This window comes from Salmo salar, chromosome ssa04 (genome assembly GCF_905237065.1).
Source record: "Salmo salar chromosome ssa04, Ssal_v3.1, whole genome shotgun sequence".
NCBI classification, from domain to species: Eukaryota; Metazoa; Chordata; class Actinopteri; order Salmoniformes; family Salmonidae; genus Salmo; species Salmo salar.
In genome coordinates, this window is record NC_059445.1 from 53277887 (window position 1) to 53294160 (window position 16274).

The 16274-nt window shown below is 40.0% G+C and overlaps 1 protein-coding gene across 1 annotated transcript in view; it reads left to right on the top strand.

Annotated features, from left to right (window-relative positions):
* Positions 1–1186: 1186 nt before the first annotated feature.
* LOC106603560 (calmodulin regulator protein PCP4) overlaps positions 1187–16274 on the top strand; it is a 40366-nt gene continuing 25278 nt past the window's right edge. Inside the window, exon 1 of the mRNA XM_014197412.2 lies at positions 1187–1453. Coding sequence (XP_014052887.2) covers positions 1445–1453 — 9 coding nt within the window. The 5' untranslated portion in view covers positions 1187–1444. The remainder of the gene's footprint in view (positions 1454–16274) is intronic.

A 16274-nucleotide genomic window follows, 5' to 3' on the forward strand; every position in this document is an offset into this window, starting at 1 on the left:
TGTCAGAAGTGTTCTCCCTGGTATGAACAGCAGGGGGCTGTACTACAATAAATGAATGATTTATCACTGCACTTCATCTAATAGCAAAACCAGATGACCTGTATTACAGTTCAGTTTACATTATAAGTACATTGTGCTTTCAATGTAGTTCGAGATTCTGCAAAGATTATTATAGCAATTGTGAACGTATATGTTAAAGAGTAGGACTAAATCAAATCAAACTTTAAATGCACTTTAAATAAAGTTTGATTTGATTTAGTCCTATTCTTTAAACAACATTTTTTGGTTGAGATGGAGACGTGAATCCCACATATCAATTATTAAATTGTAGACAAGCTGGAATTAAAGCCAGACTAAGTCAGTGGTACCGATAGAACTATTCAAGCAGAAGATATCTCCTTCAAATGTTGATAATTGGTTGTGTTGACAATCAAACACAATTCAATATCACATAATTCAATTTGAAATCAACCACAGTTTAAAACCCTAGGTATTGTCTATTTTTAGTTTAATTATGGTTTAAATTGAAACAATTGCTGATCATGACCTTGCAAATGCTATATCATCATCATTGATGATATATGAGTGATGAAGTATGGTCACATTTCATTTGCTCTGGTAAACCTACCCTTTGGAATGACTTCAATAGCAACAGTGAATCTATTTAATTTATAAGTGGAGATCACTCAACAATCATTCTCACAATATTACATTGGTTATGGTCAGTGACAAATATCATAGCTAAGCAGGGCTTCGTTAAAACCATGGATGGGCGTCCAAATGGTACCTGTAGATACATCAATTATCCTGTAGAATGTCCTGCCCAGCCTAAAAAAAAATTCTGATAGTGGATATAACATGGAAGATCTGACCTTGTTGTAAAGGTACAAATTCAACATATTTTATACTAGGTTTGTTTATGTTGAAATGTGGTTACCACGGTGACAATCATGTGGTTGAAATTTCACACTCAAAACAACAGTTTACATTGATAACTTTTTTCACATCCATTTTAGGCTATTTTCCATGTAGATTCCAAATGGCGTTGAAACAACGTTGATTCAACCAGTTTGTGCCCAGTGGGGAGCTGCTTTGCATTACATAAAGCACACGTTGATGTGTAGTCTACACTGTGCTGTAGCAAAATAAGTTCTATTGGTTGGTTTAATATAACAATGAGCTGTGGCTATAACTTGATAAGTCTGTCTGCCTATATGTACGACTAGAATGAATATTTGAGCTCTTGAGTGGTGACTTGAGATAGGGATATACCGAAGACATTCCTATTGGTTTAATGGAAACGTGAGGAAATGAAAGGGTTACTCCACATACTATAAAACCTCCCCTCTATAACGGACCAAGGCATCGTGGACGGGAGGACTGCTTACGAGTGACAAGTGTACATCAAGTACTGGAATCATCGTAACTACAACACTTATAAATCATGAGTGAGGTAGGTGTACTTTATTTTTAAAAGCTTTCCTTTGATGTATAATTGTCGCTCACATCATACGGTAGGCTAATAAGTGTATCCATGGATAGTCTGCTGCTGCAACACTGCTAATTCCAGCGTTCAAGCGGAGCGCAACCAAATTGTTTCAAATGAGCCCATTAAAGCGTGAAATAAATTACATTTTTTGTAGTTTCGCCGATGGCAACGATATGAAACGATTTGCTACAATATAAGAAAGTGTCACTGACGTCCAGCAGGTCAACATTATTTATTAGGCTATCCAACTACCGGGCAACGAACCCCAAACGGTCCTCTCTGACCCCCCATTCGTGATTGTTGTCCTTAGATGTTTTTTTTTTGTAGAGATGGTTTGTACAATAATGTATGCTGCTGGTATGGACGGGAAGTAGCCTATAGAGAGCATAGCTTTGGAAATGTAGCCTGCATGCTTATTTGTGTAGCCTAGACATGGGCTATTGTGCAACCCTTACCCGCTGAGCACAGACTTAATTTCAAGATCTAGTTTTGACTAATATTTGGTTGAGTTGTCAACTAACGTGAAATCAACAACAAAAAAAGTCACCGTGTTATTGGATGTAGGTTAAAAGATGGGTGGAAAAAAATAAGAAATTCCCATAAGTTGATTTATTTTTTCAAATCCAAATACTTTTCCAAGTTGATTCAACGTGATCACACTGACTTATTTGTTTGAAATGACGTGGAAACAACGTTGATTCAACCAGGTTTTGCCCAGTGGGTAAAGTTATGTTAAAATAAACACAATTCCACATTGTTTTCTGGTGCGTTATGATTTTAACGTATTGCAACAAGGAATGTGCTAGAAAAACCATAAATCATCTGTCTAACTTTACACTTAAAAGTGAAGACATTAATTTATGTGGTTGCATAATAACTGAAGACTTTTGTTGAATGGATACAGTTTTGTGTGTCCTCTAATCTTCGGTTAAATCGGGCAGCAATCACAGGAGCAGTGGGGTTCTAGCTTGTATGGCTCCCTGGGCGAACCCCACCCCTTCAGCGCCCCCCGCCAAAATAAAAAAAAGCACCATTCTGCACTAACTGTAATTTTTATTCAGACATTTGGAACAACACAAATAAATAATCATAACATTTAAAACTATATAAATATAAAAATGTACATAAAAACAAGACTCAAATATCAAAAAGAAGTAACACAGACAAATAGAAACACATTTGTGTTGATTTGGCACTCGAGCATCAATACATTACCCATCCCCCAACACTGTCAACCAAGTGTCAAGACTAAACCAATTCACCTTGGTGGTGTGCAGACTGGTTTTATATTATTCTTAACGATTTCGCACAAACCAGAAAAAAATGCAACAATATGTCTGTGAAACTATATATTCACAGTATTATGAATGAATTGGGGTTTATTTGGTAACATTTCGTAGTGTGACTGATTTTACTAATTGCATTAGTACTGTACAAAGTAAGAGTCAAAGTGCGCTATTTGATAGATTCCCCCACTCCCCTTACCTCAGGCTTCCAGTGGGGAGACCTGAGGTCAACCTACCCCCGCCCCCCTCCCCATCTCATACTTCTGTGTGGGAGACCTTTCCAGGCAGTAGCCTGCCTAGCTCACAAACTAGAATCAGGGCACCCACTACAACAAGGTTAATTGACCCACAGTCCCACACGATGACATGGTATCATTGACGTGATGTGCAAATGAGCGATAGAAAACCGATCGGGCAAATGTCACCATTCCAAAAAATGTTGTGTGGGCACCCTGTGCCGCCCTCTGCCCATGTCGTCTATTAGAGGTCGACCGATTATGATTTTTCAACGCCGATACCGATTATTGGGGGCCCAAAACAGCTGATACCGATTAATCTGCCGATTATTTTATTTATTTATATGTATATATATACACACACACACACACACAGCTCTGAAGTGACAACGATACTGAAGAGTCTGCTTAGGAGACAAATACTCTCAACTGTTTGAATAATAAAAATAGAGTTTAAGTTACCTGTGATGAATGCTGAAAACAAAAACTGTAATTTCTATATGCAGGAAATCCTATTTTAATAATGGGCATGGTAAGAATTGACTACCAAAGTGCGAGTCATAATTCCCATGACACCTTCTAGCAAAATCTGAAAAGCAGTTCCTTCATTTATTCCATAGGATATTTTTAGATTAACTTAAAATAAGGTCTGTGTTTGGTTTAGGCTTACACCACCTTGCCAATTTTATAACTGTGTAGATATCCATAGGATATAACTCTGATCAATATAAGCGAAGATAATTTTTTTGTAGAGTGGATTTCTGAAAATATGTTGACAAACGTTACCTAGTGAGATTTACACGGGTATCAAAACGCCGAGGCGGTTTCAGCACAAAACACAGACCTTATTTGAAGTAGATCAAGACATTCTCTATGGAAGACATGAACGGTAAAATAACGAAGGAACCCCTTTCAAGTTCAGCCGCAAGTTATTACAGGAATTATGACGCGTCGACTATTTCTCTCTAGACCATATACCTTTGACTATTACGAGCCTGCTGCTGCCTACCACCACTTAGTCAGACTGCTCTATCAAATATCAAATCATAGACTTAACTATAATATAATAAACCTTAGGTCATTAATATGAAACTATCATCTCGAAAACATTATTCTTTCAGTGACATACGGAACCGTTCCGTATTCTATCTAACGGGTGGCATCCATAAGTCTAAATATTCCTGTTACATCGCACAACCTACAATGTTATTTCACAGTTCCATAAAATTCTGGCAAATTGGTTCGCATCGAGCCAGATTCTGTATACCCTGATTCTGCGTACAACGAACGCAAGAGAACTGACACAATTTCACCTGGTTAATATTGCCTGCTAACCTGGATTTCTTTTAGCTAAATATGCAGTTTTAAAAATATATACTTCTGTGTATTGATTTTAAGAAAGGCATTGATGTTTATGGTTAGGTACAGTCATGCAACGATTGTGCTTTTTTTCGCAAATGCGCTTTTGTTAACTCATCCCCGTTTGGCGAAGTCTGCTGTCTTTGTCTGGAAGAAATAGTCTTCACAGTTCGCAACAAGCCAGGCGGCCCAAACTGCTGCATATACCGTGACTCTGTTTGCAAGAGAAGTGACACATTTTCCCTAGTTAAAAGAAATTCATGTTAGCAGGCAATATTAACTAAATATGCAGGTTTCAAAATATATACTTGTGTATTGATTTTAAGAAAGACATTGATGTTTATGGTTAGGTACACGTCGGAGCAAAGACAGTCCTTTTTCGCAAATGCGCACCACATCGATTATATGCAAAGCAGGACAGGCTAGATAAACTAGTAATATCATCAACCATGTGTAGTTAACTAGTGTTTATGATTGATAGATTTTTTTTTCATAAGATAAGTTTAATGCTAGCTAGCAACTTACCTTGGCAACGTAAAGCAAGTGGTTGGAGCGTTGGGCTAGTTAACGTAAGGTTGCATCCCCAAGCTGACAAGGTAAAAATCTGTCGTTCTGCCCCTGAACAAGGCAGTTAACCCACCGTTCCTAAGCCGTCATTGAAAATAAGAATGTGTTCTTTAACTGACTTGCCTAGTTAAATAAAGGTTTAAAAAAAAAAAATCGGCAAATCGGTGGGCAAAAATACCGATTACCGATTTATGAAAACTTGAAATCGGCCCGAATTAATCGGCCATTCCGATTAATCGGTCGACCTCTATCGTCTATACCTAAATCCGCTACTGCACAGGAGAACACAAAATACAAATATTCTGGGAAATTGGAAACAAGTGGACTAATGGCGGTACATACATGTTTTATGCAGTCTTTATTTAACGGTTGTTGTCATACTGCAATGGCCTACTTGTTTTCATGTTTCAATTAAGTCGCCTGTGCATGTAGTCTTCTCATTTCACTATAAGAAGCAAACGTATTTTGCACATGATTTAGGCAGAACTACTTTATCAATTAAAAGTAACTACAGTGAATACGTTCGATTTTAGGCTTGAGTAATGATCTGGGCAGTATAGAGGGAGAAATGGAGAAAGAGAGAGAAAACAAGTGATAAGGAGAAAGGTGTGTGTGTGTGTGTGTGTGTGTGTGTGTGTGTGTGTGTGTGTGTGTGTGTGTGTGTGTGTGTGTGTGTGTGAGAGAGAGAGAGAGAGTATAGGTCTACATACAGGAATAGTCTACGTCCTTTGATAAACAAGATTGTTGAGCCATGACATTTGTAAGTTAATGTTTATTCCAGCATGAGCAGTTTATGTGTTAGCTGAAGCGGGGGTGATATTGACCTAGAGACACAAAGTCTGCCAATCAACTGAATGCACCAGTCAATTCAGTTAAGCCATAATAGCCATGTTTATAATCATCATGTCTTAGCTGAAGGCATTTGGGTTTCTGTGCTTATTACACTGCTAGAGAAAAACAGCACCAGCATCCCAGAATTCGCTATATGCAAACACTGCACTGAGTGTTGGCTGTCACTGAATAATTCAAGGCTGACCCACTGAAATAACACATTCTGTTCTGTCACTGCATGCATAGCGCAGGTGGGAATGGAAATAAATGAGGCCCCCAATCGGAGACCTTATCACTGTCTCTTTCCCTCAAAACAATGGGCCAATCTTGGAAACAATTGAGCTGCATTCTTTTCTGGTTGCTTGCCTGATGTATAGGCTAGTACAGTTGGGCCTTTCCATCAAAGTCAATGGATTCCAGCAGCAGTTGTTGTATGTTAGGCCGGTACAGGCAGAGAGAGAGACGGAGAATGAGAGAGGGAGAGAGAGAGAGACAGACAGACAGAGAAGCAGAGAGATAGACAGACTGGGCTGGCTGTGGTAGTGACAGATGGGGCCAGTCCTCTTAGCTCTACAGCAGTGCCCCCTCCCTTCTTCACAGCTGCCCCCTCTCTCTCCTAGCACGTCACTCTGCCTGGATAGGTGGTCCAATGGAGAGGCTTGGTCAGTGGCTGCCTCGGTGTATGGCTGAGGGAAACCTGCCCAGCCAACCCTACCCACTAAAACACATTACACACTATTTTAGGCTGTGTAGCTAAGTGTTACCTGTATTTAGTTAGTGCAACATTTTCCAACATCAACCAACATGTACTTGTGGAGGTTTGAGATCATACTGTATGTCACAGCGCACACATCTGACAATGATTTTCTCTGTTCATGGTTTATATAGGTTTCTACAGTACTGCATAAACAGGATTTTACAAGACAAATGTCCTGTGTGCTCTAGGATACAAAGTGGTATCTTACAGCACACAGGACATTAATTAGCTTCCCATCTCCATGATGCAGTTACAGTGCCTTCAGAAAGTATTCACACCCCTTGACTTTTTTCACATTTTGTTGCGTTACAGCCAGAACTTAAAATGAATAAAAAACATATTTTTCACTGGCCTACATACAATACCCTATAATGTTAAAGTGGAAGTATGTTTTTAGAAGTTTTACAACTTAATCAAAAATAAAAAGCTGAAATGTTTAAGTATTCAACCCCTTTCTTATGGCAAGCCTAAATAAATTCAGGACAAAAAATGTGCTTAACAACTCACAAAATAAGTTGCATAAGTTTTGTGCAATAATAGTTTTTAACATAATTTTTGAATGACTACCTCATCTCTGAGGTAGTCATTCGAGCAGTGAATTTCAAACACAGATTCAACCACAAAGACCAAGGAGGTTTTCCAATGCCTCGCAAAGAAGGGCACCTATTGGTAGATGGGAAAACGTAAAAGAAAGTAGACATTGAATATCCCTTTGAGCATGGTGAAGTTATTAATTACACTTTGGATTGTGTATCGATGCAGCTATTCACTACAACGATACAGGCGCCCTTCCTAACTAATTTGCTGGAGAGGAAGGAAACCACTCAGGGATTTCACTATGTGGCTAATGGCGACTTTAAAACAGTTACAGAGTCTGTGGTCTTGAAAAGAATCTCAGTAATATCTTAAGTATATGCCAGTGTATTATTGGTAAGCACATCTGTGTCAGGACAGCATTAGAACCAGGGCACAAAATCCACATATCTCCACATTTAGAGACAGCCACCGTCCCTCTGTCGGCAGGCTAGATTAGAATGCTCTCGTCAAACACGCAAATATTAAGCAGATTTGTTCAATACTTTTGTTGCTATGCAGGATTATGTAACTGCTCGAGTGGATATTTGGATCTGTCTGTAGTGCGATGTATCTATCCCCTGCTATCACTTACAGATTGAGATAGGTCAGACACATTCAACAGCTATGACATCTGTCTTCTTGATGAGACACTTGGGTTCAATTGAATTTGTCCTCTTCACAATGGCTGCAACACAACACTGTTTGTTCTCTTGCCTCCAAGTTTATCTTGGGGGGGAAATAAGCGTTTTAGTACCTGAAGCGTGATGTTATGTCAGTATGAAACATGATGTGATTCGACACTGCCTCCACAGTGATGGTGCAGTGTGGTTAAGATGATGGGTAGATGATGCGGAAGGCTCTATCCCTGTTCTGTAGAGCCTCGAGGGACCCAACCAACAGACGCTTAACCCTAACGTGCTGTAAATTAACCTAACCAATGTCTCTGAGTTAGTTGTCGATTGTGATCAGGCAGGCATATAGACAAGTAGATGTAGAGAGATGGGAATGGAAGGGAAGCAGGCAGATAGATAGACAGACAGACAGCAGTACAGTCAGTGTCGCCTCCAGGCTTTAAAACAGGGTGCAGTCAGCCTTGTCTGATTAGCATTGAGAGCATGGTCCAGTGGTTTGTTGTTTTCCATGTGGATAGAGATGGAAACAGAAACGCCTGAGTTTCAAAACAGGGAACATATATGACATAGAAGAACATAAAGTGTGAACAAACAAATAAACAATCACAACCATGTCCACATTGTGTGAACGTTGTGGTGATGAGCTGGAATGTCAGTCACTGTAGGTTAAGATGACAAGTACTGTAGTGTGCCATTCAAATGGAAATGCTTACAGTAAATGCAGAAGAATAAGGAAATGGTTCAATGTTTCAAAAACCACCAATCATGCATGCTTTGCTCAACTAACAGTGGTGCATTGCTGTGACTTGATATTTTTCACATTTTATTACATTGCTATGATATAAAACGTTAATCCATTCCATTCCATCCTTTTTCTGAAATTAGTATTTTTCAAATCTTAACATGCTCTGTTTAAGTAAAAGCACTGCATCAGATGAAGAGTCCAATATGGTGTTGCTACCACTAACTTATCATGGGACTTCACAGTGGCTTTGGTGTCTACTTAGCAGAGCCCTCTGTTTCACTCCAGCGTTTCTCTCTAGTATACATCAAATGGACAAGGAGAACTAGAGAGGGTTGCTACCAATTAGTGTAAAAAGGTCAGAGTAGTAGAAGGATGAGCAGTGTCTCTGTCTTTTTTTACCCTGTGTATCTACTGATTAAAGTCAGTGTGAGTAAATTATATTCAGCTCAGAAGTGCCTGTTGGACAGATTTGGAGATTAACTCAGTCAATGGAAGTCTGAGGAAATTAGCTAAACTAACTTTTTTGTTGTTTTAGCGTTTCTATTTTGAGTTGTTTTGCCTCGTCTCTGACCTGAACAAAGAATCTTTCACGGTTAATCTGTTAGTGGAAATGTCATATTAATTGGTGTGATCTCTTCTGAGTGACCAACTGATAGTGCATAAAGATTTATTTTTTTAAATCTTTGAATTGGCTTAAAATCCTCTCAAAATCAAATAAAAGTGTATTGGTTGCATACACATATTTGCAGGTGTTATTAGCAGGTGCAGCAAAATTATTACGTTAGTATCTCCAATAGTGCAGTAGAATGTCTAGCAAATGCAATACAAATATACAAATAATAATAACAAAATTTAAAAAAATCAAGAAATGTCAGAATGAGTCCACAATCCAAAGTAGATATGAAGTAGATATATTAGAGTGAGTAGTTTCATATTCCTGAACATTAATATGTGGTGTGTGTGTAGACAGTATACTGTATTTTTTGCAAAGAAAATGGTATGTACAGTAGAAGGTATATATTATTTACATAACCTTTATTTAACTAGGCAAATCAGTTAAGAACAAATTCTTATTTACAATTACAGCCTATCCCGGTCAAACCCTCTCCTAACCCAGACAACGCTGGGCCAATTGTGCACCGTCTTATGGGACTCCAGATCGCTACTGGTTGTGATACAGCCCGGGATCGAACCAGGGTCTGTATTGGTGCCTCTAGCACTGTGATGCAGTGCCTAAGACCGCTGTGCCATTCGGGAGCCCTCTTAGTTAGGATGGGCTATGTTGAGAATAAAGTATACAGTTGGGTCCAAAATTATTGACACCCTTGATAAAGATGAGCAATAATGACTGTATAAAATACATTATTCAAATACTGAGCTACACTGAGTGTACAAAACATTAGAAACACCTGCTCTTTCCATGACATAGACTGGCCAGGTGAATCCAGGTGAAAGCTATGATCCCTTATTGATGTCACTTGTTAAATCCACTTCAATCAGTGTAGATGAAGGGGAGGAGACAGGTTAAAGAATGATTTTTAGTATATGAACTGACCAGTGTTCAATGTCTTTATATACATGGGGCTTTATTCTCAAGGTGCAGGGCAGAGTACCGGGCAGGTAGCTGGATAGTGATGGCTGTTCAACAGTCTGATGGTTTGGGACCCTTTTTTCAAAAGTTATCTACAGTTGAAGTCGGAAATTTACATACACTTAGGTTGGAGTCATTAAAACTCGTTTTTCAACCACTCCACAAATTTCTTGTTAACAAACTATAGTTTTGGCAAGTCAGTTAGGACATCTACTTTGTGCATGACACAAGTCATTTTTCCAAGAATTGTTTACAGACAGATTATTTCACTTATAATTCACTGTATCACAATTCCAGTGGGTCAGAAGTTTACATGCACTAAGTTGACTGTGCCTTTAAACAGCTTGGAAAATTCCAGAAAATGATGTCATGACTTTGGAAGCTTCTGTTAGGCTAATTGACGTAATTTTAGTTATTTGGAGGTGTACCTGCGGATGTATTGCAAGGCCTACTTTCAAACTCAGTGCCTCTTTGTTTGACATCATGGGAAAATCAAAAGAAATTAGCCAAGACCTCAGAAAAAATATTGTAGATCATCACAAGTCTGGTTCATCCTTGGGAGCAATTTCCAAACGCCTGAAGGTACCACGTTCATCTGTACAAACAATAGTACGCAAGTATAAACACCATGGGACCACGCAGCCGTTATACCGCTCAAGAAGGAGACGCGTTCTATCTCCTAGAGTTGAATGTACTTTGGTGTGAAAAGTGCAAATCAATCCCAGAACAAGAGCAAAGGACCTTGTGAAGATGCTGGAGGAAGCAGGTACAAAACTATCTATATCCACAGTAAAACGAGTCCTATATCGACATAACCTGAAAGGCTGCTCAGCAAGGAAGAAGCCACTGCTCCAAAACCGTGCAGTAGTATCTAAAAAAGCCAGACTACGGTTTGCAACTGCACATGGGGACAAAGATGGTACTTTTTGGAGAAATGTCCTCTGGTCTGATGTAACAAAAATAGAACTGTTTGGCCATAATGACAATCGTTATGTTTGGAGGAAAAAGGGGGAGGCTTGCAAGCCGAAGAACACCATCCCAACCGTGAAGCACGGGGGTGGCAGCATCATGTTGTGGGGGTGCTTTGCTGCAGGAGGGACTGGTGCACTTCACAAAATAGATGGAATCATGAGGGAGGGAAATTATGTGGATATATTTAAGCAACATCTTAAGACATCAGTCAGGAAGTTAAAGCTTGGTCGCAAATGGGTCTTCCAAATGGACAATGACCCCAAGTATTCTTCCAAAGTTGTGGCAAAATGGCTTAAGGACAACAAAATCAAGGTATTGGAGTTTCCATCACAAAGCCCTGACCTCAGTCCTATAGAACATTTGTGGGCAGAACTGAAAAAGCATGTGCAAGCAAGGAGGCCTACAAATCTAACTCAGTTACACCAGCTCTGTCAGGAGGAATGGGCCAAAATTCACCCAACTTATTGTGGGAAGCTTGTGGAAGGCTACCCAAAATGTTTGACCCAAGTTAAATAATTTCAAGGCAATGCTACCAAATGCTAAATGAGTGTATGTAAACTTCTGACCCACTGGGAATGTGATGAAAGAAATAACAGCTGAAATAAATCATTCTCTCTACTATTATTCAGACATTTCACATTCTTAAAATAAAGTGGTGATCCTAACTAACCTAAGACAGGGATTTTTACTAGGATTAAATGTCAGGAATTGTGAAAAACTGAGTTTAAATGTATTTGGCTAAGGTGTATGTAAACTTCCGACTTCAACTGTATAATGCAAAAACAATTGCCTTTATTAGTGTGTATACTCCAAATTCATATAATCCTACATTTTTTGATTCTCTGAACAGCATATTGTTAGAATTAACTGAATTCCTACTGGTTATTGAGACACACATAAATGCCATTCTGGACATCTAACAAGACCAACTACAATCCACAGACAACCAAGGCTCTCCAACATATCTGATTACCACCTCAATGATCCTTGTAGGATGGAAATGTTGTTTGTTTATTAATAAAGGTACGTGGTGGAGCTTATGAGTGTGCGGCTCTATTTATTTTATATAGAAACTTTGACACAAATCAATTTTACCTCAGTAGATGGACTAACATCCCAGTTGCTTTAACCAGCAGAATATCTATTGTCAAAATGAATATATTACCACAGCTGAATTTCTGTAGTTCAATGCTTCTCTTGTCACCCCCTTCTGGCTATTGGGATAAAGTCCATAGTGTGGTATTGACCTCAATCTATAGAAAATGTGTGGGCAGAACTGAAAAAGCGTATGTGAGCAAGGAGGCCAACAAACCTGACTCAGTTTCACCAGCTCTGTCAGGAGGAATGGGCCAAAATTCACCCAACTTATTGTGGGAAGCTGGTGGAAGGCTATCTTAAACGTTTGACCCAAGTTAAACCATTTAAAGGTATTGCTACCAAGTACTAATTGAGTGTATGTAATCTTCTGAATGTGATGAAAGAAATAATAGCTGAAATAAATCATTCTCTCTCCTATTATTCTGACATTTCACATTTTTAAAATAAAGTGGTGATCCTAACTGACCTAAGACAGGGAATCTTTACTAGGATTAAATGTCAGGAATTATTAAACTGAGTTTAAATGTATTTGGCTAAGGTGTATGTAAACTTCCGACTTCAACTGTATCTGGATTTCTCTTATTGGATAGGATTAAATGCATAGAAATAAAATGAGTAGAACGGGAGTGATTTGTCCGTACTATTCATTCTATTTCTATGCATTTATTCCTAACCGATAGGCGAAATCCAGATAACTTTAAAAACGGGGTCCTGGTGATAGAAGCTGTTTCTCACTCTCTCGGTCCCGGTTCTGATGCATCTGTACCGTCCCTGTCTGTTAAATGGTAGAAACCGTGGCTTGGGTGGCTGAGGTCCTTAATGATCTTCTTGGCCTTCCTTTGACAACGGTGCTGTAAATGTCTTGGAGGGCAAGCAGCGTGCCCCCGGTGATGCGTTGTGCTGACCGCACCACCCTCTGAGGAGCCATGGAGTTGCCTGCATGGAGTTGCCTGACAGAATGCTCTCAATGGTGCATCTGTAGAAGTTTTTGGGTTATGTCAAATTTCTTCAGCCGCCTGAGGTTGAAGAAGTGCTAAGACCCCATTGTTTTTATGATGCTTTCGTAACACAGTCCGTGTGATGCCGAAGGATTTCACTTACTGTACAATAACCATTTAGCTACATATTGTCCTCAAGCTAGGACTGAGGGACAGGATTTACTGTATGGACTTACCGCTCATGTTGATTACTCATCCTCATAGAATGACAGTGTTGACAACAGCCTTCATGTGTTCTGGGCCTGTATTCATTAAGCGTCTCGGAGTAGGCGTGTGGATCCAGGATCAGCTCCCCCCTGTCCATTCATTATATTTTAAAAGGCAAAACTGATCCTAAAACAGCACTCCTACGCTGAGATGCTTTGTGAATACAGGCCCTGATGTCGAGCAGAAATGTGCTGCTGAAGGATGCAGTGAAGTTAGTTGGATGTGTGCTGAGAGCCCTGGAGTCTGGCTAATGCCGTGTTAATGTTTTATGAGGAAACCATGGTGTTGTATCATTAGTTTTGCTCAGATTATTCCAGCAGGGAGAAAAACTGTTACTTATTGCCTGCCTGTCTGATAATGAATACTGTAGTTAGAACACCACATAGACGTCAGTGAGGGAATGATGGTTCTGTTACCATGTCATGGAGGGGCATCCAGGGCAGATTGGATGCCAATGGAAGTACCTGACTAAATGCATGGAATGATAATGATCTTTATACAAAGACAGTAATATAGGAGATGAACCTTTCAGCAAGTATGGACGGAAAGACAAATATAAAGAATTTACATTATAGTTTGACAGTATCTTGTTATTGTCATTGGAATTTTCCATCAGTGTGCAGACTGAATGAAAAGGCAAAACTCTGCTCCCATAATCAAATCAAATCAAATTTTATTGGTCACATACACATATTTATCAGATGTTATAGCGGGTGTAGCGAAATGCTTGTGTTCCTAGCTCCCACAGTGCAGTAGTATCTAACAAAAAAAATTGTCCAGCGTAGTTCTTTGAGGGCCGTCATGGTATCGGCTTGAGGGGGAATATACACAGCTGTGACTACAACCGAAGAGAATTCTCTTGGGAGGTAATACGGTCGGCGTTTGATTGTGAGGTATTTTAGGTCCGGTGAACAAAAGGACTTCAGTTTATGTATGCTTTCACAATCACACCATGAGTAGTTAATCATGAAACATGCTGTCACGAAGATGAGGCCATCTCCGAACTGTCTTTCTTCACGGTCACTCCTACCACCAAGGTCATCCCCTAACTTTCCTTCTCTCAGGGGCATTTCATGGTCACTCCTACCACCAAGGTCATCCCCTAACTTTCCTTCTCTCAGGGGCATCACTGACCTAGGCTGTTTTTAATAATGATGATGTCAGGTTCAGTTTTAGGATGGACAAGTCAAACCAAGTTGAATGCCCTAACTGTGCCGTCCAACACCAGAGCCTTAATGCATGAGAGGATGACATTTTCCTTTACCCCATCCCATTCCAACATGGACTTCCTCTATCCTCTAAACATGGCTGCTGTGCGTCTGCTGAGTGAGCAGGTATTGTAGCGCTACTCGTCAAGTTAGATGGATACTTGACAGGATTCCAGAGACTAGTAGGCTAAGTAATACTTTCTGGATGCGCATGTAAGGAATGTTAGCACTGCTCCATCCAACTTTGCCAAGCCTGAACCTTTAAAGGTGGGTATCGTGCTGTAAACAGGTGGATATGGTGCTGCAAGTCAGAGTTATCTAATGTGTTGGCAGCTGCGCTGAGTACAACCTTGGCTCCCTTTCCTCCCATAGAGCTTGGGATAGTGACAGTAAAGTCCATCTCAGCTCAAAGCTCTTACTTGAAAGCATTAATTCAAAGGACACTTTCTTCTTGTGTCTCGTCTAGAACGTTGCTGTGTGATAATTGCTTTCGACACCTGGTAATGTAGTGAGGGAGGAGTTCTTCATAGGTTAATTTGAGGGTTCCATTGGTCACTGGTTAAAATGGTTCATTTGAATAATCTACATTTCCCCTAATCAGTCGGTTTATAGCTTGTTTCATTTACCAAGCAACAATTCAAATCACAATGGGGCCAATAGAAAAAAATGTAGGTAAACACATACAGTGCATTCGGAAAGTATTCAGACCCCTTCCCTTTTTCAACATTTTGTTACGTTACAGCCTCATTCTAAAATGGAGTAAATCCTTTTTTTCCCTCATCAATCTACACACAATACCCCATAATGACAAAGCAAAATCAAGTTTTTAGAAATTTGGGGAAATGTATTAAAAATAAAAAACAGAAATACCTTATTTACATAACTATTCAGACCCTTTGCTATGAGACTTGAAATTGAGCACAGGTGCATCCTCTTTCCATTGATCATCCTTGAGATGTTTCTACAACTTGATTGGAGTCCACCTGGAGTCCACCTGGTAAATTCAATTGATTGGACATGATTTGGAAAGGCACACACCTGTCTATATATGGTCCCACAGTTGACAGCACATGTCAGAGCAAAAACCAAGCCATGAGGTCGAAGGAATTGTCTTTAGAGCTCTGAGACAGGATTGTGTCAAGGCACAGATTTGGGGAAGGGTACCAAAAGAGCTCTGCAGCATTGAAGGTCCTCAAGAACACAGTGGCCTCCATCATTCTTAAATGGAAGAAGTTTGGAACCACCAAGACTTGGCCAAACTGAGAATTCAGGGGAGAAGGGTCTTGGTCAGGGAGGTGGCCAAGAACCCAATGGTCACTCTGACAGAGCTCCAGAGTTCCTCTGTGGAGATGAGAGAACTTTCCAGAAGGACAACCATCTCTGCAGCACTCCACCAATCAGGCCTTTATGGTAGAGTGGCCAGTAAAAGGCACATGACAGCCCTCTTGGAGTTTGCCAAAAAAGGACTCTCAGACCATGAGAAACAAGATTCTCTGGTCTGATGAAACCAAGATTGAACTCTTTGGCCTGAATACCAAGCGTCACATCTGGAGGAAACCTGGCACCATCCCTACGGTGAAGCATGGTGGTGGCAGCATCAGGCTGTGGGGATGTTTTTCAATGACAGGGACTGGGAGACTAGTCAGGATCGAGGGAAAGCTGAACGGCGCAAAGTACAGCGAGATCATTGAGAGCGCTCAGGACCTCAGACTGGGGTGGAGG